The sequence below is a fragment of the Eschrichtius robustus genome, chromosome 11 (assembly GCF_028021215.1).
Source record: "Eschrichtius robustus isolate mEscRob2 chromosome 11, mEscRob2.pri, whole genome shotgun sequence".
NCBI lineage: Eukaryota > Metazoa > Chordata > Mammalia > Artiodactyla > Eschrichtiidae > Eschrichtius > Eschrichtius robustus.
The window spans coordinates 59,614,156-59,641,531 of NC_090834.1; the positions used below are offsets into that span (position 1 = coordinate 59,614,156).

The window sequence follows — 27,376 nt, forward strand, 5'->3', positions numbered from 1 at the left end:
TAGTCTCTGCTAGCTTCAAACTTTTCTTCTGCAGCTTCTTCACCTCTCTCAGCCTTCATAGAATTGAAGAGTTAGGGCCTTGCTCTGGATTAGGCTTTGGCTTAAGGGAATGTTGTGGCTGATTTGATCTTCTATCCAGACCTCTAAAACTTTCTCCATATCAGCAATACAGCTATTTCACTTTTTTATCATCCATGTACTCAATGGAGTAGCACTTTTAATTTCCTTCAGGAACTTTTCTTTGCATTCACAACTTGGCTGCTTGGCTCAAGAGCCTAGCTTTCAGCCTATCTTGGCTTTCAAAATGTTTTCCTTTATCATTTGTACCTCTTGATTTAAAGTGAGAGACGTATGACACTTCCTTTCACTTGAACACTTAGAGATCGCTGTAGGGTTATTAACTAACCTAATTTCGAAATTATTGTGGCTCAGGGAATAGGGAGGCCCCAGAAGAGGGAGAGAGACAGGGGAATGGCTAGTTACTGCAACAGTCAGAACACACATAACGTTTATCGATTAAGTTCGTTGTCTTATATGGGCATGATTCGTGGTGCCCCAAAACAAGTACAATTGTACATCAAAGATCACTGATCACAGATCACCATAATAAATACAATAATAATGTGAAAGTTTGAAGTATTGCAAGAATTACCAAAATGTAACATAGAGACATGAAGTGAGCAAAAGCTATTGTAAAAATGGTACCAATAAACTTGCTTAACACAGGAGTGTCACAAACCTTCAGTTTAAAAAAAAAAAAAAAGCAATTATCTGCAAAGTGCAATAAAGTGAAGTGCAATAAAATTAGGTATGCCTGTAAAATTATTATACAAAAATCAACTGTAATAAGCACATTAGCCATTAGGGAAATGTGATTCAAAACTACCATGCGAGGGACTTCCCTGGTGGTCCAGTGGTTAAGAACCCACCTTCCAATGCAGGGGACGCGGGTTCGATCCCTGACTGTGGAACTAAAATCCCATGTGTCAAGGGGCAACTAAGCCTGCACACTCTAGACCCCACGCACCACAACTACTGAGCCTGTGAGCCACAACTAGAGAGCAGCCTGCGTACCACAACTAAGACCTGATGCAGCCAAAATAAATAAATAAATAAATATTAAAAAAAAAAAAAAACTACCATGAGATACCACTTCACACTCATTAGGAAGGCTACACTAATAAAGAGAGAAAATAACATGTATTGGTGAGGACATTGAGAAACTAGGACCCTCATATATTGCTGGTGGGAAAGTAAAATGGTACAGTTGCTGTGAAAAACAGCTGGCAATTGCTCAAAAAGTTAAACAGTTATCACATGATCTAGCAATTCTACCCTCAGGCGTATTCAAGAGAAATAAAAACATACTTCCTTACAAAAACTTATATATGAATGTTCATAGAAGCATTACTCATAATAGGCAAAAACTGGAAACAATCCAAATTTTCATCAACTGATGAATGGATAAATAAAACGTAGTATATCCATGTAATTGAATTTTATTTTTTAAAAAAAGAAGTAATGACACATGCTACAACATGAATGAACCCTGAAATGTTACATTAAATGAAAAATGTTGGTCACAAAAGACCACATATTGCATGATTCCATTTACATAAATTGTCCAGAAAAGACAAATTTATAGAGACAGAAAATGAATCAGTGGTTGCTTAGGATTTATGAAAGGGGAAATTTGGAACAACTGTTTAATGGGTATGAATTTTCTTTTAGGAGGGACAATTAGACTGTGATCATTGTATAACCCTATAAATAAACCAAAAAATACTGAATTATACACTTTAAAATGAACTGCATGGTATATGAATTAAATCTCAATAAAGCTGTTTTAAAAACTTTCTGTAATTTTCTTATCTTATGTCATAAAATAATTAGAATAGAATCAATTTAATTATAGTATAATTGAATTTAATTGTAAATATAATTAGCTTATAATAAATAAATAAATAAATCATCAATCACTGTGAGAGCTGCAGCTGCAGGGCCATTACCCTAACATTAGAATTGCTAATTTGTCTATGAAACTTCCGGGGAACATTTCTTTGCACATATAATAAAATCAATACCACTTTAAAAAAATCATTCATATTTCCATATATCAGCAACAAGTAGAAAATAAAAGTTAGTTATAACAGTTATCATAAAACATCAAAAATAGAAATATTGATAAATTCAGTGAATCATGGAAAACATCCATTTACTAACAACTACTTTATTTCAATAAGATTTTGTAAAAATGATCTAACAAACAAAGGCATATACCATTTTCTTGGATTGGAAGACTCAATACTGTAAAGATGTCTATTAACCCCAATTGTGTTGGTAAATATATCAAATGTATTCCCAATCAAAATCCTAATAAGGTTTCTTTTCTGTGTAGAAGTTCATATGAAAATGCAAAAGGACAAGAATAACCTAGGTGATCTTGAAGAACAGCTAAGCTGAAGAACTTTAACAGAGAGCAAGACCAAATATAACATGAGAGAAATTAAAACAGTAAGATAAGGGCAAAAGAATAGAGTAACAGTTCAGTGAAACAGAACACATGGTCTTGTAACAGACAAGTATATGTTTACCTTATTTATGACAAAAGAGAAACAGCAGTGCAATGGGGAAAGGATGGTTTTCAATAAATGGTGCTGGGCCAACTGACTATCTATATGTAAAAAGTGAGTCTTGACTCTTATCTTACATCATACACAAAAAAATAAATTCCTGATGAATTACAGATATAAATGTAAAAAGTTCAAGAGTAAAGCATTTAAAAGAAAACACAGAAGATCTTTACGACATTAAAATAGACAAATATTTCTTAAACTAGACACAAAAGACCTTAACTAGAAAAGACAAGACTGATAAAATGGAACTTGTGTTCATGTAAAGGTATCACAAAAGGGTGAACTACCAAGCCACAGAATGGGAGAATATATTTTCAATGCATATTTCAAACAAAGAAACCATACCCATAATATATAATCAAAAAACAATATTACTCAAACCAATAGAAGTGGGGGGAGCGGCAAAAGACTTTTAACAGGTGCTTCAAAAGGAATGTATCCCAATCAGCAAGAAACATACGAAATAGTGTTCAACTTCATTAGTCTTCAGGGAAATCAAAATTAAAATTGCAAGGAGACACTAACAACATACCCACCAGGAAGGCTAAAATACAAAAGACAGAAAGTACCAAAGGCTGACAAGGATGGCGGATACACTGCTGGATGGAGAAGAGGTAAATTGGCACAACTACTTTGGAAAAGTTTTGGACACAACCTACTAAAGCTGAAGATGTGCATATACTAGGACTATGTAATTCTGCTCCTGGGTTTATATCCAAAAGAAATGCATTAAAAAACTTCTTTAAGGGGCTTCCCTGGTGGTGCAGTGGTTGAGAATCTGCCTGCCAATGCAGGGGACACGGGTTCGAGCCCTGGTCTGGGAAGATCCCACATGCCACGGAGCAACTGGGCCCGTGAGCCACAACTACTGAGCCTGCACGTCTGGAACCTGTGCTCTGCAACAAGAGAGGCCGTGATAGTGAGAGGCCCGTGCACCGTGATGAAGAGTGGCCCCCGCTTGCCACAACTAGAGAAAGCCCTCTCACAGAAAAACGAAGACCCAACATAGCCATAAATAAAAAAACAAAAAACTTCTTTAAGAAACATGTACTATACCATTCACGGAAACATTGCCTGTAATAGTCCCAAACTAGAAATTAATGAAATGCCAAAAGCAAGAATAAATAAATACATGTTCGCTCAGTGTAATACTATTGGCAGCAAAAATAAACTAAGACTACATTACATTCAGGTAGGGATGAATCTTACAAACAAAATGTTGAACAAAAGCCAGCACATAAAATGTATATATTATATGGTTCTATGTGTATAAAGTTCAAAATTAGGCAAACCCAATCTTGGTATAGTGAGTCAAGGTAGTAGTTAGTCTGGCTAGAGATGCCATGAATGGAAGAGAACATGAAACTTCTGGGCTTCTGGGGTCCTTGTCTCTGTTTCTTGATGGAGATTCTGCTTATGCAGGTGTGTTCATTGTGAAAATGTGAAGTGTGTCTGTGTGTGTATACACTATACTGTACATATTAACTTCAAAATACTTCAAAAATCTTTAAAAAATTGTTTTAGTATATTTATACAAAGATGACTATTTGAGCCTATAGAGAAAAAGAAAGGAAAATTACTGAATGTGGAGGCTAGGCTGTTTGTATGGTGTTTTTACTCACCTTTGTCCTGTAATGCAATTTGTTCCTTATGCAGTAATGCCACCTCCCGTCCCAAAGCTTTCTTCTGTCTTTCCAGTTCATTTCGAAGCACCAAAATTTTTAACTGCAGGCACTCACTTTCTTTTTTCTAAATAATTAAAAGCACAGGTAAATTTATGAATATAAAAGTTATGCCTATGAATAACTGAGCACTCACAATGTTTCAAAATGTGATTGGTTTAAAGCACTTTAATACTCATGTAACTTACAGATCTCTTGAGTAACTTAATTATCAGCACCTGTCATTTTAATGGAAAGAATACAGATGTAAGCAAAGAACAGAGTAGAAATAAAATCTAAAATCTGGGAACAGTTCTAAGAACCTAAAATACACTATAAAATATATCAGGCCTCTTTCCTAGCACCACAGTACAATAAGACACAAATTAATAATAAAAAAGAAATGGAGTTCTCAAAATGTTAAACACAGAATTACCTTAGGACCCAGCAATTCCACTTCTAGACATATGTATATACCCAATAGAATAAAAAACATGCCCATACAAAAATGTGAATGTGAATGTTCATAGCAGCATTATTCATAGTAGCCAAACAATGAAATCAATCCAAATGTCCACCATCTGATGAACAGATAAATAAAATGTGGTATACATACAATGGAATATTATTTGGCAATAACAAGAAATGAAGTACTGATATATGCTACAACATGGATGAATCTTGAAAACATTATGCTAACTAAAAAAAAAAGCCAGTTTTAAAAGGCCACAGATTCCATTTATATGAAATTACCGAAATAAGCAAATCCATAGAAACAAAAAGTAGATTTCCATCCTTACCAAGCTGAACATAGGTGCTCTTAATATTCCACAGATTTTGGAGAAAGCCAAGCAGAGACCTGGTGCTTTCATCCCTTCCAGACAGTAACTAACCAAGCCCCCTATAATGTCAGTGGATACCACAGGGGGAGCCTGCAGCCTCACTACAGCTGTAACAAGATAACCTTCTCCCTTCCTGCTGGGTAATATCAGAGGAGGCCAAGTAGAGAGTCAGAACTTTCACTACTATGCAGTGCTATTGAGACCACCTTACTCCCTATGTGGGCCGCTGGAACTCCCATTCCTAGTCAGCACTAACAAGCCCTCTTACACTCACACGCAAACAGTCCTCTGCCACATGAGTGTCAATGGAAGCTTCTTGGGGAACTTGGACTTCCACCCCAACCTGGCAGTAATGAGATGGTGCTTCTTCCTTCCACTACCAGAGGTGTCAGAGGAAGCCAGGTAAGATAGAAGGTTTAAATAAGATCAAGAGACTTGTAACATAATACCCCAAATGTACAAGTTTCAATCAAAAATCACTCATCAGACCAAGAACCAGGAAGATGTCAAAGTAAATAAAAAAGGATAATCAATAGATGCCAACACTTGAGACAAACAGACATGTTACAATTATCTGACAACGATCTGAGAGTAGCCATCACAAAAATGTTTCAATAGAAATTAAGAACCTATATGGGAATGTAATCTAAAAAAGAGTGGATATATGTATATGTAAAGGTATAACTGATTCACTTTGCTGTACAGTAGAAACTAAAACAACATTGTAAATCAACTATACTCCAATAAACATTAATTTAAAAAAAGAAATTAAGAACATGCTTGAAACAAAAAATAGAACATCTTGACAAAAAAACCCCAGAAAATCTCAATAAAGAAAGTGAAGACCTAAAGAACTGAAATAAAAAACTCAATGAATGAGCTCAACAGCAGAATGTAGGAAACAGAGAAAAGAATCTTTAATCTGGAAGATAAAACAATAGAAACTACCCAATTTAAACAATAGAGATAAAAATGAACAGAGCTTCAGAAATCTGTGGTATGATACCAAAAGATCTAGCACTTGTATCATCAAGTACCAGGAGGAAAGGAGAAAGTGGGCAGGAATGAAAAGGACTTTTAGTAAATAATGGCTAAAAACTTCCCAAATTAGGCAAAAGAAATAAATCTACAGATTCAAGAAGTTAGTGAACTCCAAACAGAATAAATTAAATGGAGAAAATCACAAAGTAAACAAAACCAAAAGCTGTGTTTTTGAAAAGGTAAGATTGATAAAATTCTAGCCAGGTTAACCAAGGAAAGACAGAAATTACTAATATGAAGAATGAAAGAGGAGCCATCACAACTGATCTCATGGACATTAAAAGAATAATTAAAAATACTATAAACAACTCTATGCCCATAAATTTGGTAACTTAGATGAAATGGATCAATTCCTTGAAAGACAATCTACCAAAACTCACACTAGGAGAAACTGACAATCTGAATAGGCCTATACATATATATATATATATATATATATATATATATATATATATATATATATGAAATTAAATCAATAATTAATAACCTTCCAAAACAGAAAGTACCAATCCAGATGGCTTCACTGGTAAATTTTACCAAACATTTAAATAAGACATTATACCAGTTTTTGAAAATCTCTTCCAAAATACAGAAGAACTTCCTAACTCATTCTATGAGGCCAGCATCATCCTCACACCAAAACCAAAGCCATCACTAGAAAGGAAAATTACAGACCAGTATTTGTCATAAACATAGATACAAAATCCCCAACAAAATATTAGCAAATCAAATCCATCAACATATAAGAAGAATTATACACCATGGCCAAATGAACTATATTCCAGGTATGCAAGACAGGTTTAACTTTCAATACTCAATTAATGGATTTCACCACATCAACCAGGCTAAAGAAAAAAAAATCATATAACCATATCAATGGATGCTGAAAAAGCATGTGACATTCAACTAGAAATAAAGGAGAACTTCATCAATTTGGTAAAGAATACTTGCCAAGAAACCTACTAATATTTGCCAAAATACTTAATGGTGAAAAACCAGACGCTTTCTCCCTATGTTGGAGAACAACACAGGATGTTCCCTTTCACCACTCTCTTAAACATGTACTGAAAGTCCTAGCTATGCAATAAGGCAAGAAAAGGAAATAAAAGCTATGTATACTGGGAAAGAAATAAATGAAGTCATCTTTGTTTACAGATGATATGATTGTCTATGTAGAAAATCCCAAAGAATTGACAAAACAAAAACCAAAAACCAACCCAAAACCTCCTGGAACTAACAAGTGATTACAGCAAGGTTGCATGATACAGGGTTAATACACAAAAGTCAACTGCTTTCTTATGTAACAAGGAATAATGGGAATTTGAAATTAAAAACACAACATCAATTACATTAGTATGAAAAAATAAAATACTTAGATACAAATCTAACAAATTATGTAGAAGATCTATATGAAGAAAACTACAAAACTCCAATGAAAGAAATCAAAGGAGACCCAAATAAATGGAGAAATTGTCCATGTTCAGGGATAGGAAGACACTATTATGATATCAATTTTTCCCAACTTGACCTATAGATTCAGTGACATCCCAGCAAATTATTTTGTGGATATCAACAAACTGATTCTAAAGTTTAAAGAGAAAAGCAAAAAACCCAGAATCACCAACAAAATACTGTAGAAGAACAAAGTTGGAAGACTGACACTATCTTCTGTCAAGACTTACTATAAAACTACAGTAATCAGGACAATGTGGTATGGGCAAAAGAATAGACAAACAAATCAGTGGAACAGAATACAGAGCCCAGAAATAGAAACACACAAATATGGTCAACTAACCTTTGACAAAGGAATAAAAGCAATTCAATGGAGAAAGGATAATCTTTATCACCAAACAGTGCTGGAACCACTGGACACCCACATACAAACAAACAAAAACAAAACAAAAAATTTAGATATAGACCTATATCTTTCACAAAAATTAACTCAAAATCAATCACAGAACTAAATGTGAAATAATAATTACTATTCACCTTTTAGAGGATAACAGTGGAGAAAACCTAGGTGACCTTAGGCTTGGAGATGACTTTTTACATACAACACCAAACACATGAGCCATGAAAGAAGAAATTGTTAAGTTGGATTTCATTAAAATTAAGACTTCTGCTCTGCAAAAATGACTATTAATAGAATGAAAAGACAAGTCACAGACTGGGAGAAAATATTTGAAAACCACTTATCTGATAAAGAATAGAATACAAAATATGCAGAGAGTTCTAAAAACTCAGCAATAGAAATATAAACAACCCAATTAAAAAATGGGCAAACGATCTGAACTGTCACCTTACCAAAGAAGATACAGAGATAATCATATGAAAATAAGCATATAAGCATATGAAAAGATTCTCAATATCACAAGTCATCAGGGAATTGCAATTAAAACAATTAGATAGGGGCTTCCCTGGTGGCGCAGGTTAAGAATCTGCCTGCCAATGCAGGGAACACGGGTTCGAGCCCTGGTCTGGGAAGATCCCACATGCCGTGGAACAACTAAGCCCGTGAGCCACAACTACAGAGCCTGTGCTCTAGAGCCCGTGAGCCACAACACTGAGCCTGCGTGCCGCAACTACTGAAGCCTGCGCACCTAGAGCCCATGCTCCACAACAAGAGAAGCCCCCACAATGAGAAGCCCATGCACCGCAACGAAGAGTAGCCTGCGCACCACAACAAAGAGTAGCCCCCACTCGCTACAACTAGAGAAAGCCCGCGCACAACAACAAAGACCCAACGCAGCCAAAAAATAAAAAATAAAATAAATTTAAAAAATGAAAAACAATTAGATACCACTACACACCTATCAGAATAGTTTAAATCCAAAACAATGGCAATACTAAATGTTGGCAAGGATGTGGAGCAACAGGAACTTTCATTCATTGTTGATGGCAATGCAAAATGGTACAGCCATTTTAGAGGATGGTCTGGCAGTTTCTCACAAAACTAAACATAGGTTTACTATATGATCCAGCAATTGTGCTCCTAGATATTTACCCAGATGAGCTGAAAACTTGTGTTCACATAAAAACCTACACATAAATGCCTATAGCAGCTGTATTTGTAATTGCCAAAACGTGGAAGCAACCAAAATGTGCCTCAATAGGTCAAAAGATAAACTGTGGCATATCCAATAACAATGGAGCATTATTCAGCAATAAAAAGAAATGAGCTATGAAAAGCTATTAAAAAGACATGAGGGAACCTTAAATGCATATAGCTAAGTAAAAGAAGGCAATCTGAAAAAGCTACATGTTGTATGACTCCAACTATGTTACACTCTGAAAAAGGCAAAACTGTGGAGACAATAAAAAGATCAGTGGTTGCCAGGTGTTCTGAGGGAGGGAAAAAAGTATAAATAGGTGAAGCATGGAGGATTTTTAGGCCAGTGAAACTATTCTGTATGACGCTGTAATGGTGGATACATGACACTGTGCCTTTGTCAAAACTTATAGAACTATACAACACTAAGAGTGAACCCGAAGGTAAACTACGGACTTTAGTTAATAATATTGTATTAATATTTATTCAACAATAGTAACAAATGTGTCACTCTAATATAAGATGTTAATAACAAAAGAAATGGGGGGGAACTTTCTGTACTTTCTGCACAATTTTTCTGTAAACCTAAAACTACTCTAAAACACAAAGTTCATTTTTTAAAAAGTGATAGAACTGTACCTCAAAAAAGTCAATTTTACTGAATGTTCATTTAATAAAACAAATCTGAACACATTCTACCAAAGATACAATTAAGTTTACCAAATAAGTTTGTTAACTTATCTTTCCATAAAAATATTTCCTACTTCAACCTATAAAGCCATGGTTTAAACTTTACTCTGACTCCCTTTTAATCCAAATACCTTGCCACAATTTGCCTCCAGATAAAATCTGAAATCCTACCCCCACAATGAACATATATGTGCCTGCACATGTTTGCATTCACACACAATTACTGCACTATGAAGGTATGTACCCTTCTCTCCTAGTCTTTATCAATAGTGTCAATAATACGCTTTCCATCATTTTCCATGAGAAAAATCTTAACCAAACAGTCTCCTGCCTAAGACATATACTAAGTAAAATTTTAATGGGGAGAAAAAACCATTCATTAAGTAAACTGAATAGGTTACTAAGCCCTGGGATGAGCTGGTGGAAAACTTTAAAAGAAAAAACTCAGCACCTCTATTTGATTCACAGACAATGAGGAAGCATGGGTACTCAGTGAGATGAGTAATGGTATGGTCTTGTTGAGGCAATGGGCATGGAAAATGACTTTTGGCAGTTGTGTGGAAAGTGCTTTACAGCTATCGTTTCTCACCCAAAATGCTTTCTTCCTCATCTCTGAAATACTGATTCTGAACAGTGGTATGATCGTCTGTTAAAGACATTCCAGCAGTAAAGCTTATTTCCAATCATCATTATTATATTTTACTGGAAAACTCTATGAAATATAAAACATTCCTAAGCAATTTTTTTCTGAATGAATCAAATATTTATGAAGGGCCTACTGCGTGCTTCTAGATAAATGAGAAACAGTTTCTGTTTTCTAAGGGCTTGGGTCTAGTGGAGACAAAAGCCATTTTGCCCTGCCAACTCCCTGTAAAAACAAAGACCAAAAGTCAGTGAGGTTGCTTATCATGAAAGAGAGAGGAATCAGGAAACAATCTGGGTTTCTTTGGTAATCCAGTAGTGTGATCAGTGTTTTTACATCACTGAGGGAAAAAATATACAAATTCTTAGGAAGTAATCTTTTTCCACAAAGAGATGTGTTCAATTTCCTTAACTTGAATTTCTCCACAAGATATGTAAACTAGATTCTACCTATGTAGAGAAAAAAAACAGAAAAGAAAAACAACTCTTCAAAGAACACAGGGATATGCATAGGTAGGGGGGTTAATCTGCTCTATTCCAGGGTACATGCTCAAATTGGGTTATGTTTACTAGAATCAAAGAACTAAGGCTACAAGTTAGTCTAAATACTAAACTAATACAGGAAGGTGTGTGTATAGTGTGTTTGTGTTATGGTCCATGTGCAAAAACTGGCCCATTTACAGAAATAAATCAAGTCATTCAAAACCAGGATTGTTGGCTCTAATTGCTGATGAGTAAACAAACCCTGACCAAGTGGAATCTGGTTCTGCTTCCTTTCAAATGAATCTAAGTACTCAAAGATCTTAATGTTCCATAAGTATAATATCTTCTAATGGTTTCTGCATTCTACTTACCTGTTTACTCCAAGTATAGTTAATGTCATATGTATATCTCCAAAGGATCACTTTTGATTGGATTTTAGTGTTTTTATACAACACTGTCTGTGATCTGAAAATCACAGATACATTCATCTCTTTGCAAGCATACTCCTTTTTATGCATCTTTACAAAGACAGTGATGGACAATGTTAAAGATTCTTTTCAGTATGACACACCAATCTGTAAATGACATATTAAACAATTTTCTTCTTGTAGATTACGCTGGAGCCAAAAAGGCTTTTTAGGCAAAAGCTATCAAAGCATGGTTCAGGAAACCATGAGGATTCCTAACACCATTTCAGTCTGTGAGATCAAAAATATTTTCATAATAATACTAAGCTGCTATCTCCCTTTTTCACTCTCATTTTCTCATAACTGTATAGTGGAGTTTTCCAGTCTATAAGATCTGTAATATCACAACAGATTGATTGCAGAAGTAAATGTGAGGATTCATCTGTCTTTTATTAACCTAGGCATTATCAATAGATATACCCTAAATTCCTTGAGACCTTTACAATATTTAGAGTATAAAGGGGTCTTGAGTGGTTTAGGGCATTATTCATCTATACTAGTTTTCCCATCAAAAAATGGAAATAATTAACAATCTGAAAAAAAGTTTTAGAACTATGGCAGTTGTCCTGTAAGTTAACAAATTTGCTTTAAAACGTCATTTACAGATTGTTTCTATTGTACCTATACCTGCTTAGCCACTAAGAAAGGGCAAAATTTTCCTTAGAAAATATTCAATCCAATCCATTAATTTCATAGACTCAGTGGCAATGTCAGGCCTAGAACCCAGGTCCAGCTAGAGAGATAAAGCAAAAATATATGTAATAATAAAACATACAGGAGTTCTGCATTTGATATAAGAGAATAAGTACCTATCAAACTGGTCCTTCCATAAATAACAGCTATAGACTCTAGATAAAATACAAAAAGCTACTACATGAGGGTTCTAAAAATTGATCAATGGCAGGCAGATTTTGGGGTAAACTCAGAACCTGGTGCAAACAACCAACACGAGGAGTGAAATTCCCCTTTTCTGTGACTTTGCCCAGAGGGTGTCTATGGTTAAACACCAGCACAAAGACAACTATCTTTCTGGCAGGAGGAACCAGGGAAAAGAGATTAGGCAATCAAGGCCACCAGAATGGAGGAAGCCAGAGAATGGGGCACCCCGAATTCTGTTTAAATTCAATCTGAGTTTCCGAATCCTAAATCATACCTGCATGAGGCAAACAGAGAGCAGCTGTGCCTAAGGATGAGAGTACTGACCTGAAATCTGAGGCAATGTCCATTGCAGGCATGACAGTTTGAGCCTAACCAAGTTAACTACCTGCTAGAATTAAAACATCAATATTCTTTGGAAAAAAGCAACAAAATCCAGAGGTTCCACAAAATTACACTCACAATGTCCAGGGTACTATGCAATATTACCCAATATACGAAGAACCAGGAAAATGTGATTCACTCTCTAGGGACAAGACAATCAGCATATGCCAACTCTGAGATGACCCAGATGTTAAAATTATCAAAGAAAGTCACTATTACAAATATGCTAAGTGAAAAAAAGTTAAATATTCTCATAATGAATAAAAAGACATGAAATCTCGGCAGACTATTTGAAAATGTTAAAAATCCAGGAGGCTTCCGCTTCTAGTCAAGGTGGAGTAGGCAAAAGGAACACTGCCCAACTAATTTTACCAGGCTACCATAATCCTAACACCAGTCTAACAAAGTAATTTAAAACACAGCTTCCCAATATCCCTAATAAATATAGGCACAAAAACTCTTAAATTATTACCAGATCATATCTAGCAAGGTATAAAAAAGATTGTACTCTATATTGTAGCCATTAGTTTATTCCATAAATGCAATGTTAATTAAACACTTGAAATTAAATCTATGTAGTTCACCGTAGTAACAGAATCAAGAAGAAAATGCCATGATCATTTATTTCAATAAATGCAGAAAAAGCATTTGACAAAATTCAACATCCATTCACGATAAAAATTCAGAAACTGGGAATAAGAGGGAACTTCCTAAAGCCAATAAAAGGCATTGCTAACATTATATTTAATGGAGAAAGGATGAATGATTTCCCCTTATGATCAGGAACAAGTAAAGGATTTCCATGTTTATCACTTTCATTCAACATTGTACTGTATGCCCTAGCTACTGAAATAAGGCAGAAAAATTAAAGTGCATAAAGCAGTCCAAGTTTGCAGGTACGATTGTTTATATAGAAAATCCCAAGAAATCTACAAAATAACTACTAGAATTTAAAAGTTAATATAACAAGATTGCAAGATGCAAGATTACTAAATTAAAATGAACTGTATTCTTATATACTTGCAGGAAACAAATGAGAAACAAAATTTCAAAAACAATCCCATTTGCAATAATGCCCAAAACAAAAAAACCTCTCATAAAATACGTAGGAATAACACTAACAAAAGATGCCCAGAATCTCTACAGTGAAAGCTATGAGATATTATTGAGAGAATTAAAGAAAAAATCAAAATAAAAGAGACATATGCCGGGACTTCCGTGGTGGTGCAGTGGTTAAGAATCTGCCTGCCAATGCAGGGGGCACGGGTGCGAGCCCTGGTCCGGGAGGATCCCACATGTCGCGGAGCAGCTAAGTCCGTGAGCCACAACTACTGAGCCCACGTGCCACAACTACTGAGCCCACGCGCCTAGAGTCCATGCTCCCCAACGGGAGAAGCCACCGCAATGAGAAGCCCACGCACCACAATGAAGAGTGGCCCCCGCTCTCCGCAGCTAGAGAAAGCCCATGTGCAGCAACAAAGACCTAACGCAGCCAAAAATAAATAAATAAAAATAAATAAATTTATTAAAAAAAAAGAGAGAGATATGCCATGTTCATGGATTGGAGAACTCGATATGGTTAAGATTGCAATTCTCCACAAATTGATCTATAAATCCTATCAAAATTCCAGCAGGCTTTTTTTTTTTTTTTTTTTTTGGTAGAAACTGATAAATTTATTCTGGAATTCACTTGTAAACACAAAGAACCTAGAAACCTACCGGAATTTTTAAAAAGAACAAAGCTGGAGAACTTACCCCATCTGGTTCTAAGACAACAAAGCTATAATAATAAGGGAGTCTGTTACCTCACTTAACTTATAAAAAAACTTGAGATGGATCATAGGTCTAAATGTAAAGTCCAAAACTATAAAATTTCTAGAACAAAACACAGAAGAAAATTTATGTGACTTTGGGTTTGGCATAGATTTCTTAGAAAGAACACAAAAAGCCCTAACCATAAAATAAATTAAAAAAATACATTGGATTTCATCAAACTTTGAAACTTTTGCTCTTTAGAAAGCATCATTAAGAACACAAAAAGGCAAGACACAGACTAGAAGAAAATACTGCCAACACACATATCAGAAAAAGGACTTGTATCCAGAAATGCGTGAGCGTGCACGTGCACGCACACACACACACACACACACACACACACGTGCATGCCCACACAGTCTTTAACCACAGCATAAGAAGACAAAAGTCCCATTTAAAAATGAGGGAAGGGACTTCCCTGGTGGCGCAGTGGTTAAGAATCCGCCTGCCAACGCAGGGGACACGGGTTCGAGCCCTGGTCCAGGAAGATCCCACATGCCGTGGAGCAGCTAAGCCCGTGTGCCACAACTACTGAGCCTGCACTCTAGAGCCCGCGAGCCACAACTACTGAGCCCACACGCTGCAACTACTGAGCCCGCATGCCTAGAGTCTGTGCTCCGAAACAAGAGAAGCCACCGCAATGAGAAGCCCACGCACCACAACGAAGAGTAGCCCCCGCTCGCCGCAACCAGAGCAAGCCCGCGCGCAGCAACAAAGAGCCAATGCAGCAAAAAATAGATAAATAAATGTATGTTAAGTTTAATACATAGTAAGACAGATACCCGTATATACCAGCTCTGTCCACTGAGAGGGCTTAGAAGCACTTACAACTCAGAAGCAACAAGCACACGCAGTGCCCAGATCTTGTTTCTAAATTCCATTATTAAATGAAAGAAACAGGATTCCTAGGAGAAATGGCTGATTCTAGGGCTGAGACAGGGAAAATACCTGATGAGTCCAGATCACATAGTGCCAGAAATTAAGAACTTGCTTTAAAAAACAAACGAACAGAAAAGAGATGAGGGCATGTCAAAAGGACACAGAATCCATCCTGAAAGAGCTCTCAATGCCACAGTTGAAGCAAGGAAATAAAGAACATCGTATCAGATTGTAACCTAAAGTATAAAATAAATAGATACAAATCCATACTGATAATTAAACAACTGAATAAATAAATGTGTGGAAGAAGGAACAAATCTTCCTCACAAAGTACCCAAATAATGTGTGTAGACAGTCTCCCCTCCAGGAGGTGGAGCTTCAGTCCCCTCCTCTGGAGTGGAGGCTGGGCTTAGAATCTGGCTTTCGAAAAATTGAGCAGGGAAAGGGAACTCTAGAGTGCATAAACCTGGGAGACATCACCTTAACCTAGTGATCAAGGTTACTATCAACAGTGATTAGTCATGGTGATTTAAAAACAGGAAAGAATGAAAAACTGTCAAAGATCAGAGAAGCCTAGGAAGTCATGATGACTAAAACCAGTGTGGTGTCCTAGACTGGATACTGGAACAAAAAAAGACATTAGAATCCAGTCTAATCACAACAAAACATCAGACAAACCCCAATCAAGGGATATTATATAAAACAGCTGACCTAGTAATCCTTAAAACTGTCAAAGTCATCAAAAAAATCAAAGTCTGAGGAATTTTCACAACCAAGAAAAGTCTAAGGAAGCTTAGCTACTAAAAGCAGTATGGTTTCCTGGATGAGATCCTGGAACAGAAAAGGGACATTAGGTAAAAATTAAGGAAATCTGAATAAAGCATGGACTTTAGTTAATGATGACTTATCAATACAGGTTCAATAATTATGACAAATGTACCATACTAAGGTAAGATGTTAATAATGGGAGAAACTGGGTTGTGGGGTTTACAGGGTAAACTCTCTGTACTATCTTTGTAATAATTCTATAAATCTAAAACTGTAGTAAAATAAAAATGACATAGTGGAAACACTGGTGAAACCTGAATAAAATCCACAGTTAATAGTAATGTATCAATGTTAATTTCTTGGTTTGATGATATACCAAGTTGTATGTACCATGTCAAATGTAACATGGCGATACAAGAAGCTAACATTAAGGGAAACTGGATGAAAGGTGTATGGAACCTTTCTGAACTATCTTTACAAGTTTTCTGTAAATCTAAATAGAGTTTTTCTTTTCCTAATGGGCAAAAATATTTAAAATTACACCTCCTAAAAGATAACCAATAAAGATATGAAAAATTATCATCATAGAAATACAATTATAAACCAAAGTAAGAAAGCACTATATACCCAATAGCTAAAATTAAAAAGACCACCTCTTAAATGAAATGCACAAATCCCTGAAAGACACAAGCAACCAAAGCCTACTCAAGAAGTAGCTAAGTTCAGTAACACCTCAACTATTAAAGAATTGAATTCCTAACTCAAAGCCCACAAAGAAGACTCCACAAAGGCCCAGATGGCTTCACCGGTAAATTCTACCAACCTTTAAGACATAATTCCAATTCTACACTTACTCTTCCAGAAAATAGAGGAAACACTTCCCAATTCACTAGTTGTGACCAACATTACACCAACAAAACCAAACAACAAGATGACAAGAAAACAAAACTTCAGATCAATATTTCACCTTAATATAGATGCAAAAATCCTTTACAAAATTTTAGCACATTGAATCTAGAAACATACATAAAAAGAATAATTCATCATGAACAAGAGGGGCTTTCCCTAGAAATCCTAAGTTGGATGAACATTCAAAAATCAATCAATGTACTTCACTATCATAATACAAGAAAAAAACATAAAATTATCTCAACAGATACAAGGAAAGGCAATTTGACAAAACCCAAAACATTTAAGCAAAAATTCAAAATGACAACAGCAGAAATTTCCTAAAAAACATAATTAAATGCCAAAAAATTATGTTGGACATTGACGAGAAGATGTCAAAGTTTCGAAAGTCATCAAGTATGAACCCAATTTCTTCTGTACAGTTAATTACATTTGATCTTAGAAGGTAATCTGATTTCTTTACACATCAAATATGCCTTCTGACTGTATTTACACTTAGACTAAAATTAATGCTTATATATTGAAAATGCTTGGGTTGAAGTATAATGACCTTGGGCCAATTTGGAAAGGGAATGAAGAAAAAAATATAATAGTAAGGGCTTCTAATTTCCTACAGGTAAACCTTACAGTAGATAACAAACAAGTACCTGGTATTACTCTCTGAAAGGAGACAAGGAAACCAAAATTTCTGTCTCTATTTGTCAATGATCATGGGAAAGTTGCTTACTTTCTTTAGGTCTCATTTTCCTGCTCTTTTAAAAAGAGATTACACTAGATTCATCCTTAAATTCATCAAATATTTATTGAGCTCCTACTGTGTGTCAAACACTTTCTAGACACTGGGAAATACAGCCGTGAGGAAAAAAAAAAAAAAATAGACAAAAATCCCTCTCCTCACAGAGTTTAGAGAGACAGACAAATAAAATACATATATGAAGTATACAGCATGTTAAAGGGTAAAAAATACTATGGAGAAAAACAAAACAGGGAAGGGGACAGAAGGTACTGAGGGGAGTATGGTTTTAAGTGAGGTTATAAAGGAACTAGATTTCTAGGTTCAATTTCAGTTCAAAAATCCAGTGATTTTCTTCTATGTTGACTAGGCCGCATAAAAACACACAGTGAACCTCTGAACCTGACCTCTTTAAACTCATACATTCTATCACCTTGCTCTGCGTGTCACCACTTATATTTTAGAAAAATAGGATTAAACATACATTTTTCCATACTGAGACAAAGCATATGCTGTCACTTAATGAAATAAGTAATTTCCCAGCCTTGAGAGAGGAAAATAAGAAAAAACCTAGCAGTTTCTCCCCAAAGGCTCTAAAAATGTGGTATTTTTGTACACTACAGAAAGGATTAAAATTAGCTATTTTTTCTCCTCCTCCAATGTATCTGTGGCCTGGAGTTTGGTCCTTTATTGGACCTAAGTTACAAAAGGAGGTGGTTTAACAGCTTCTCCAAAGTGGAAGATTTTCCATAGGTGTGAAAAGTCGTATGAATAAAAAGTGTCACTACCATAGTTATTGCAGCTACCATATTTTGTATGCCTGCTATGTGCCAGGTACAGCACTAGCCATTTTACATATTAGACTGAACTATATGACACTGCCATTTATAGGTCAAAGTCAGCAGTTTTATATAGATTAAATACTTTATCATCCGTTAATTTCAAATTCCACGAGAGAGAAGTCTGTATAGGTTAATTGCAATGTTGCTTTCTATAGTTCATCCATTGAATTATTATCTCAGACAAATCTTATAGATAATGGAACTTTTGTTTGGGGACATAAAGACCTTTTGCCAAGTTGATAGTGCTGTGAACGACAGCTGGAAGATACTGCCTATCTATGGTATCGAGTTTGTGCAAACAAACACTTAAAATTTTTCACTTCGGACTTAATTTGAGGATTTGAGTTTTAAGTATCATTATCTATAGCACAAATTTCATCAAAAGCTATCATTAGCACTGTGACTTCATTTTGAGAAAAGTTCCATTTATTGGTTATACCCACTATTCTGCTTAAAAAGACAGAATCTTCATTCCAAGATTAATATTTTTTTCCCCACTAGGAAGAGTATAAAGCAACCCCAAAATTATACTAAAATCTTAAATCTGTCCATTTGGATTGGAATTTCTATTTCTTTGGAAATACCTCATTAAAAGAATCTTTCCCAAAACAGAATACTGTCCATAAACTAACCTATTAAATTCAATCCAAATAATTTTAAATTCATCTTTTAAAAGCAGATTAGTATCTACAGTTTATTATTTTTTTTCTTCTGGCAGCTATTTTTCATTCACTAGACAGTTCATGTCTAGAGTTCACATTTATAAGATATTAATAAAATATCTTTTGATTATCTTCTAAGTAATTGTATGTAATCTAAAGTTTCAACTAGCATAAAAAGGCAGGCACTTTGTATGTTACACTATTAGCAGATGGGAAAGTTTGTTTATAACATTTAAATGCCAACAGAAGTCTCAGTGAAACATTAAGAGAAAAAAATAAAAAGAAAGAAAAAACTACCTGAAGTTTTTTGGGGGAAAAAAAGAGGGAAATAAATACAAGAAGAATACGGTGATCACAATATTTAAAGTCAAGGAATTTAAATAGGTTAATATATAAAAACCTACCAGCTCATTGCTTGTAGATGTGAGTCTTAGTTTTTCTTCAATTTCCTTTCCAATTTTCTGAACAGTTACCTGAGTCTGTTTAATTGCACACTGGGCTCTATGAAGCCTAGAAATAAAAGTTGTAGAAAAATTTAAGTGAGTTAACTATAAACTCAACACAGAGCCACAGGCATAAATGGAACAAAATGAGGACAAAGTTTCCAGGATAAAGAGAATTAATAATGAACTCAACTGATGATTTCACAATTCTCTAGCATATTTACAACAGGGAAATAACAAGAGTCACGATATGTTCTAAAAACACCCTTTCTGTACCCATCTGACTGTCTGTGATATATTGAGAGCTAAAATGAAGAACTCACAGGAATCTGAAAGAGACCTTAGAAAATAATCTGACTGAACTATATCATTTTACAGATGGGAAACTGAGGCCCAGAGAAATTAACTACATTACTAAAGTCACCCAAAAAACCCACTGCTATGAAGGCTATTACTTGTTGGGTATCCATAAAGAAAAAAAAATTAACAATGATCCCAAGTTAAGAAGACTGAATTAAAGCAACAGCCCCTTTGAAACAAGGAGCATTGAAAAAATTAACTATTTTTCTTTTTTGCTTTAATTATGGGTTTGTGTTTTTCTTTGTCTCTTTGTCTTCAAGTATAGCTTATATATTTTGTATACATGTACATATTAAAAATGGTCAAATTGTCTTTATTCACAGGTAACATGATTTTCATGTAGAAAATCATTAGGAATCCACAAAACAACGACTAGAACTAATAATGTCACAGGATACAAGATCAACAAACACTCATTTATATTTCTATATATGGGTCAATAATTTCACAGTCACAATTCCAATTCCAACAGGCTTTGTTTTTGTGTGTATGTATGCTTCTTTTTGTAGAAATTAAGAAGCTGATACTATAAATTATATAGAAAAACAAAGAATCTAGAAGAGATAAACCAATCTTTAAATCTGCCAGATTTCAAGACTTCCTTTTTTATAAAGCTACGTAATCAAAACAATCTGGTACTGGCATAAGGATCAAACAACAGATCAATGGAACAGAATAAAGAGTATAGAAACAGACCTACACATATATGGCCAACTGATTTTGGACAAAGGAACCTAGGCAAATTAATGGAAAAAGGAAAGTTTTTTAAACAAATGGTGCTGGAACAGTGGATAAACACAGTTGCTGTGAGGTAGGGAATGAATCTCATTCCCTACCTCACAGCACAAAAGAAACTAATTCATGGAGATCATAGTAAACATAAAAGCTAGAGTCATAAAATCTGTAGAGGAAAACACAGAATCTCTTGCAACCTTGGGGTAGGCAAAGATTTCTTAGAGAAGACACAGAAAGCACTAACCTTAAAATTAAAAATGGATAAATAAGGCACTGCCGAAATAAAAAATGTCTTTTCATCTAAAGATGTTGTTAAGAAAATATAAAAGCAGTCCATGGACTGGGAGAAAATATTTGTAAAACAGTAATTCGACAAAGTACTGTGCCTGGAGTATATAAAGAACTCTTACAAACCAGTAACAAAGAGACAACCCAATTAAAAATGGGCAAAAGAGTGAAACACTTCACAAAAGAAGATATAAGAAAGGTCAATAAGCATAGGAAAAGGTGCTCAAAATCTTAGTCATCATGGTAATGAAAATTAAAATCGTAATGAGATAGCATTTCACACTTGTCAAAATAACTAAAATTAAAATGACAACACCTGATGCTAGCAAGGATGTGCAGCAACTGAAACTTGCATGCATCGGTGATAGAAGTATAAAATAGTATCATCACTTTGGAAAACTGTTTCTTGTAAAGTTATACATACATCTAACCTATGACCCAGTATTTCTACTCCTTACCATTTACTCAAGAAATACAAAAACACGTCCACAAGAAGATATGTATAAGAACGTTCATAGAAAACAATCCAAACGTCCATCAAACAGGAGAATTAATAAGCAAATTGTGGTATACTCATACAGTGAAATTCTACTCAGCAATAAAAAGGAAAACAACACTGAAATACACAACAATCTGAATGAATCTCAAAAAAACATTATGCTGAGTGAAAAAAGCCAGGAACGAAAAAGTACATACTATATGATTCCATTTAAACAAAGTTCAAGAACAGGTAAAAGCAATCTATGGTGACAGAAATCAAGAGTGGCTAGCTGCCTGGGTGAGGCAGGACTGACGGGTAGAGAGCAAGGCGAACTAAGGAACTACCTGAGGTGATGGAAATGTTCCATGTCTTGATTGGGGTGAGCCGCACAGGAGGATACACAGAATTTAAACTTGAAATCTAAGTATTTCACGGTATGTAAATTTTACTTCCGATTTTTAAAACTGGTCAACTGTCCTAAACTGAAAGTTATCCTACATACGAGGATGTTAATTTTATCAGGGAGTTGATGGCATCAACACCTCTGCCAACATTATTATTACGACACCTTGCGCTAAAAATATTCATGACATATTCTGCACTTTCAGAAGTTGCCTGATAGTTACTGAGGATTTCTTAGGTCATCTAAAAAGGAGCAAATCTTATGAGATTACTCATGAGATCAGTTCTTCTGCAACTTCCTCAGGACTCCAAAGGAATCCAATAGAGGAGATTATCCTTCATCCTATTGCCTCTTGCTCTGGGTGTGAATGCGTACACACTCTCTTGATGGCAATACTCGCCTACAAAGGTGACACTAAAGAAATTTAAAAGCAAGGAGAGGCCCTTTGTGATGTGGTCCCCACCTCGTTTCTGATATTCTTCCCTTGCACGCGCAACTCCAGCAGTGCTGAACTACTAACAAGTCTCCCCAAACACATCATGCCATTTCTTCCTTCTGTACCTTTGAGTGAGCTGTTCTATCTGCCTACAAGCTTCACTCTCTCTTAACAGATAAGTATACTCCCAAACCCACTAACAGGCAGCTCAAGCATACCTTCTTCTTCAAAGGCCTTCCCGACTGTTCCAGACAGGTAGAGGCACTTCTTCCTATGGAGATCCACAGCATCACGTATACAACAACACTAACAAAGATTATAGAACCACATTTTACAGCAACTGCCTATTTCCTTATCTATTTCTTTACTAGATTTCTGGGAAAAAAGAAAATAAAAACACTCATTTTTTTCATTTACATTCCCAGTACTTAGCAGAGAATGTGGCACAAAGGCACTCAAAATATATTGCTGACTGAAGGTCGACTAATGCCTGCATATAAAAGTCAGTCCCAAGATTTTGATTATTTTTACTGATATCAGTGAAAGACTAAAAGACTAACGTACTAGTTTTCTATATCTATAACTTCAAAATATATTCCAAACAAAAATCACATAAATTAAAGACCGTTCACTCTGGCAAGAAACAAGCAATTTCTACTAAAAATGTTATCAGAATTCTAATTTGATAGGCATTATCAACCCAAAGTAGAAATCAACAAAATAGCCTGTTACTTTAAAAGGAGGGAAAATGCTGCCTAAAACTCACTAGAGTACTATGCAAACAACCTTGTCAAATGGTAAAGACTTTAAAAATAAAAATGATTCATGACCATAATTAATGTATGACTTCAACTATTTGGCTCTCACTGCCCCAGACGCTTTCTGATCTTACCTTAGGGGCTTAAAACACACAGACAGAGTCACATTTCCTCCAATCTTCAGTGTTATCCAAATAGACTTTCAGAGCCCCTGCTACATCAAGACAGAGCTAATGACGTCCCCCTTTCAAGCTCAACAGGAGAATAAAAGTTTGAAGTGTTTAGGCTTTTAAACATAACATGGGACATCCTAATTCCCCTGGGGGTGAAGAGGTGAAGGACTGACAAGAAAAGAAACAACTGCCTTACCTCCAAACCAGCTAGCCAGTTTCAGAGGAATGTTTCTTGATTTTGCAAACTATGAAATGGTACTATAAAGAAATATAAATCATCCAGTCATCTGGGTGATTAGTCAATACCAACACTAACACCCTCAAGCTGAAATAAAACTCATCATCACTGGTGTGGGGAGGATAGGGATCAACTAGCTATCTGATAGGTATTCTGGTTATAGCAAATACATGCATATTATAACAATATGTTTTGAGATAACAGTAAAATTGAAAGTGGGTTAAAAATAATGCTTTGCAGCTAGATATTGCTGTGAATGTAAAGATACATTGAACAAAAAGTATTATGTCAAATGAATATTGAGACCATACCTATCAGATATTAACAATAATCTCAGTAAAGGAGAAGTTAGGAAACAATTTTTGCCTACTTAGTATTGATCATATCACATCTGAATGTTGCATTCAATTTTAAGATGATGAATGACAAATTAGAGCACCTAGAAAGTCAGTGAAGTATAGCTCCCTATGGCTTGCAGGGAGAGATTAAAAGGGAAAAGAATATATAGGATTCTATTGAGAGAAATAGATACCTTACCATTAATGATTTTGTATTCCATATGAAGGAGCTTAGATTTTTATTCTGAAGGTATTAGGAAACCATTAAAAAGTTTTAAGCCAAGAAAGATTTAATGACATTTGCACTTTCTTCCTGTAATTAGGTGACTGGGATACAGAGAAACAAGACTGTAAACAGGAAGGCTAGTATGAGGTTAATTTAACAGTCCTAGCAAAAGTGTAGCCATTGTCTTAAATTAAAATAGGAACAGAAAGGATGATGTAGATGTGAAAAGTTAGAGAGGAGATATAAAAAATGATGCCTGAAAATTACCAACATCAAGAACGCAAGAGAAGACATCACCACAGATCCTATGGACATTTAAAGGGAATTAAGGGAAATTATGAACAATATGCCAATAAATTTAACAACTTAGATGAAATAGTTAAGTTGCTTAAAAACCACAAGTTTCCAAACCAAACAAATGAAATAGAAAATCTGAATAGTTGTTATCAGTTAGAGAAGCTAAATTTATAATTAAAAACCTTCTCACACAGAAAACTACATTCAGATCGCTTCACTGGTGAAAAACTAGTCTTAACAAAAACCTTTCAAAGAAGAAGGAACACTTTTCAATTTGTTTTAAGAGGCCAGAATAACCTTGATACCAAAACATCACAAGAAAAGCAAATTACAGACAATACAAAAATCATTAATAAAATTAGCAAATCAAATCTAGCAATATATGAAAAAGATAACACATCTTGATGAAGTGGATTTATCTGAGGAGTACAAGGTTGATTTAACATTTGAAAATCAGTTGTGACAGAATGAAAGAGAAAAAACATATCATCTCAAAAGATGCCCCAAAAAAGCATTTGATAAAATTCAATACCTGTTAATGATTTAGAACAAAAATCTCTCAACAACCTAAGGAAAAAGGAGAGGTTCCTCACTCTGATAAAGGGTTTATACTAAAAATCTGCAGGTAATACTTAACATCAGGAATAAGAAAAGATGTTTACTTTCACTACTCTATTCAACACTGTACTCAAGATCCAAGCCATTGTAATAAGGCAATTTTAAAAAGTCATAAATACAGGAAAGGAAGAAGCAAAAATGTCTACTCACAGATGCTATATGATTGTGTACATAGAAAAAAAAATGTTTTAATCTATAATCAAACTAATAATAAACTTAGCAACATTGCAAGATTCCAGGCTAATTCACAAAAATCAACTGGTATTTTTATATAGTATCATTAAATAACTAGATGTGAAAGAGGTGAAAGACCTGTACACTGAAAACTAGAAAACACTGCTGAGAGAAATTTAAAAACAACTTAAACAAATGGAGTCATGTACTATTTCATGGATTGGATGTTAAGAAGTCAAGTCTCCCCCTAAATTTATCTAGAGTCAATTAATCCCAATCAAAAGCGTAGCAGTAGTTTTTTTTTAATTGACAAGCTGACTCGAAAATTGATATGGAAATATAAAAGTCCTAGAATAGCCAAGAAAATGTTAAAGAACAAAGCTGGGAGGCTTACACTACCAGATTTTATGACTTATCATAAAGCTAGTTTGTAAAGCAGTAGTAGTTGCATAAAGCTAAAGAAATAGATGGATGAAACAGAAATCAGGATATAGACATAGACCTATTCAATCAATTTATATTTTGATTAGGGAAAGAAAAGCTTTGTCAACAAACGACACTAAAATAAACTAGATATCAATATGGGAAAAAAATGAACCTTAAACTCTACCTCACATCATACATAAAAATTAATTTGAAATGATCGAAGACTTAAATGTAAAAGCTAAAACTATTAAGCCTCTAAAATAACATGTAGGAAAGTATATTCATGACCTTGGGTTAGGCAAAGATTTCCTAAATAGGACACAAAAAGTACTAGCCATAAAATAAAAACCTGATATAGCATACTTCATCAAAATTTAAAACTCTGATCAAAAGACATTATGGAGAAAATGAAAAATCAAGTCAGAGAATGAGACAAAATATTTATATTTATATATATATATATATATATATATATATATATATATATATATATATATCTGACAAAGGACTTGTATTTCTAATGTATACAAAGAATTCCTACAACTTAACAATAAAAACCAAACAACCCAATAAATAAAAAAGGGCAAAATATTTGAACAAACACTTCACAAAAGAAGATACAAGAATGGCTGATAAGCACATAAAATGCTGCTCAATATCATTAGTCATCAAAGAATTAAAAATTAAAATCAAAATGATATACCAGTACAAACCTACTATAATGGCTAGAATTTACAAAACAATACCAAGTGATGTCAAGGAGTAGAGCAACTGGAACTTTCAAACACTGTTGGTGGGATTCTAAAATTGTATAACTACTCTGGAAACTGGTAATTTCTAATAAATTAAATATACACCTATCATATGAGCAGGAAGCTCCACTCTTAGGTATAAGAGAAATGAAAGCATGTGACCACAAGAGACTTTTTTTTCTTCCAGTTTTATTGAAATATAATTGGCATACAGCACTGTTAGGTGAACATCCATCATCTCATATAGATACAAAATAAAAGAATAAGAAAAAATTTTTTTTTCCTTGTGATGAGAACTCTTAGGATTTACTCTCTTAACAACTTCCATATATAATAATACAGCGGTGTTCATTATATTAATCATGTTGTACATCACATCCCTAGTATTTATTTCTCTTTCTAACTGAAAGTTTGTACCTTTTGACCACCTTCATCCAAATCCTCCTCCTCCAACCCCTCACAAAAGTCTTTTGGAAAGATATTCTTAGCAACTTTATTTATAACAGTCAAAAAGTGTAAACACCTCCTGGAGATGGTGTGGAGGGAACCCTCCTACACTGTTGGTGGCAATGTAAATTGGTGCAGCCACTATGGAGAATGGTACAGAGGTTCCTTAAAAAACTAAAAATAGAGTTGCCATATGCTCCACCAATCCCACTCCTGGGCATATACCCAGAGAAAATTCAAATTTGAAAAGATACATGCACCCCAGTATTCTTAGAAGCACTACTTACAATAGCCAAGACATAGAAGCAACCTAGGACAGATGAATGGATTAAGAAGATGTGTTTGGGACTTCCCTGGTGGCACAGTGGTTGAGAATCCGCCTGCCAATGCAGGGGACACAGATT

The 27,376-nt window shown here is 34.8% G+C and overlaps 1 protein-coding gene across 3 annotated transcripts in view; it reads right to left on the bottom strand.

The window, feature by feature from the left end:
• Positions 1–27,376, bottom strand: part of UVRAG (UV radiation resistance associated) — a 313,347-nt gene that overhangs the window by 158,488 nt on the left and 127,483 nt on the right. For all 3 annotated transcript variants that reach the window (XM_068554579.1, XM_068554580.1, XM_068554581.1), the window contains 2 exons: positions 19,784–19,889; positions 4,259–4,385 (listed from right to left, as the gene is read on the bottom strand). In XM_068554579.1, coding sequence (XP_068410680.1) covers positions 4,259–4,385; positions 19,784–19,889 — 233 coding nt within the window. The remainder of the gene's footprint in view (positions 1–4,258; positions 4,386–19,783; positions 19,890–27,376) is intronic.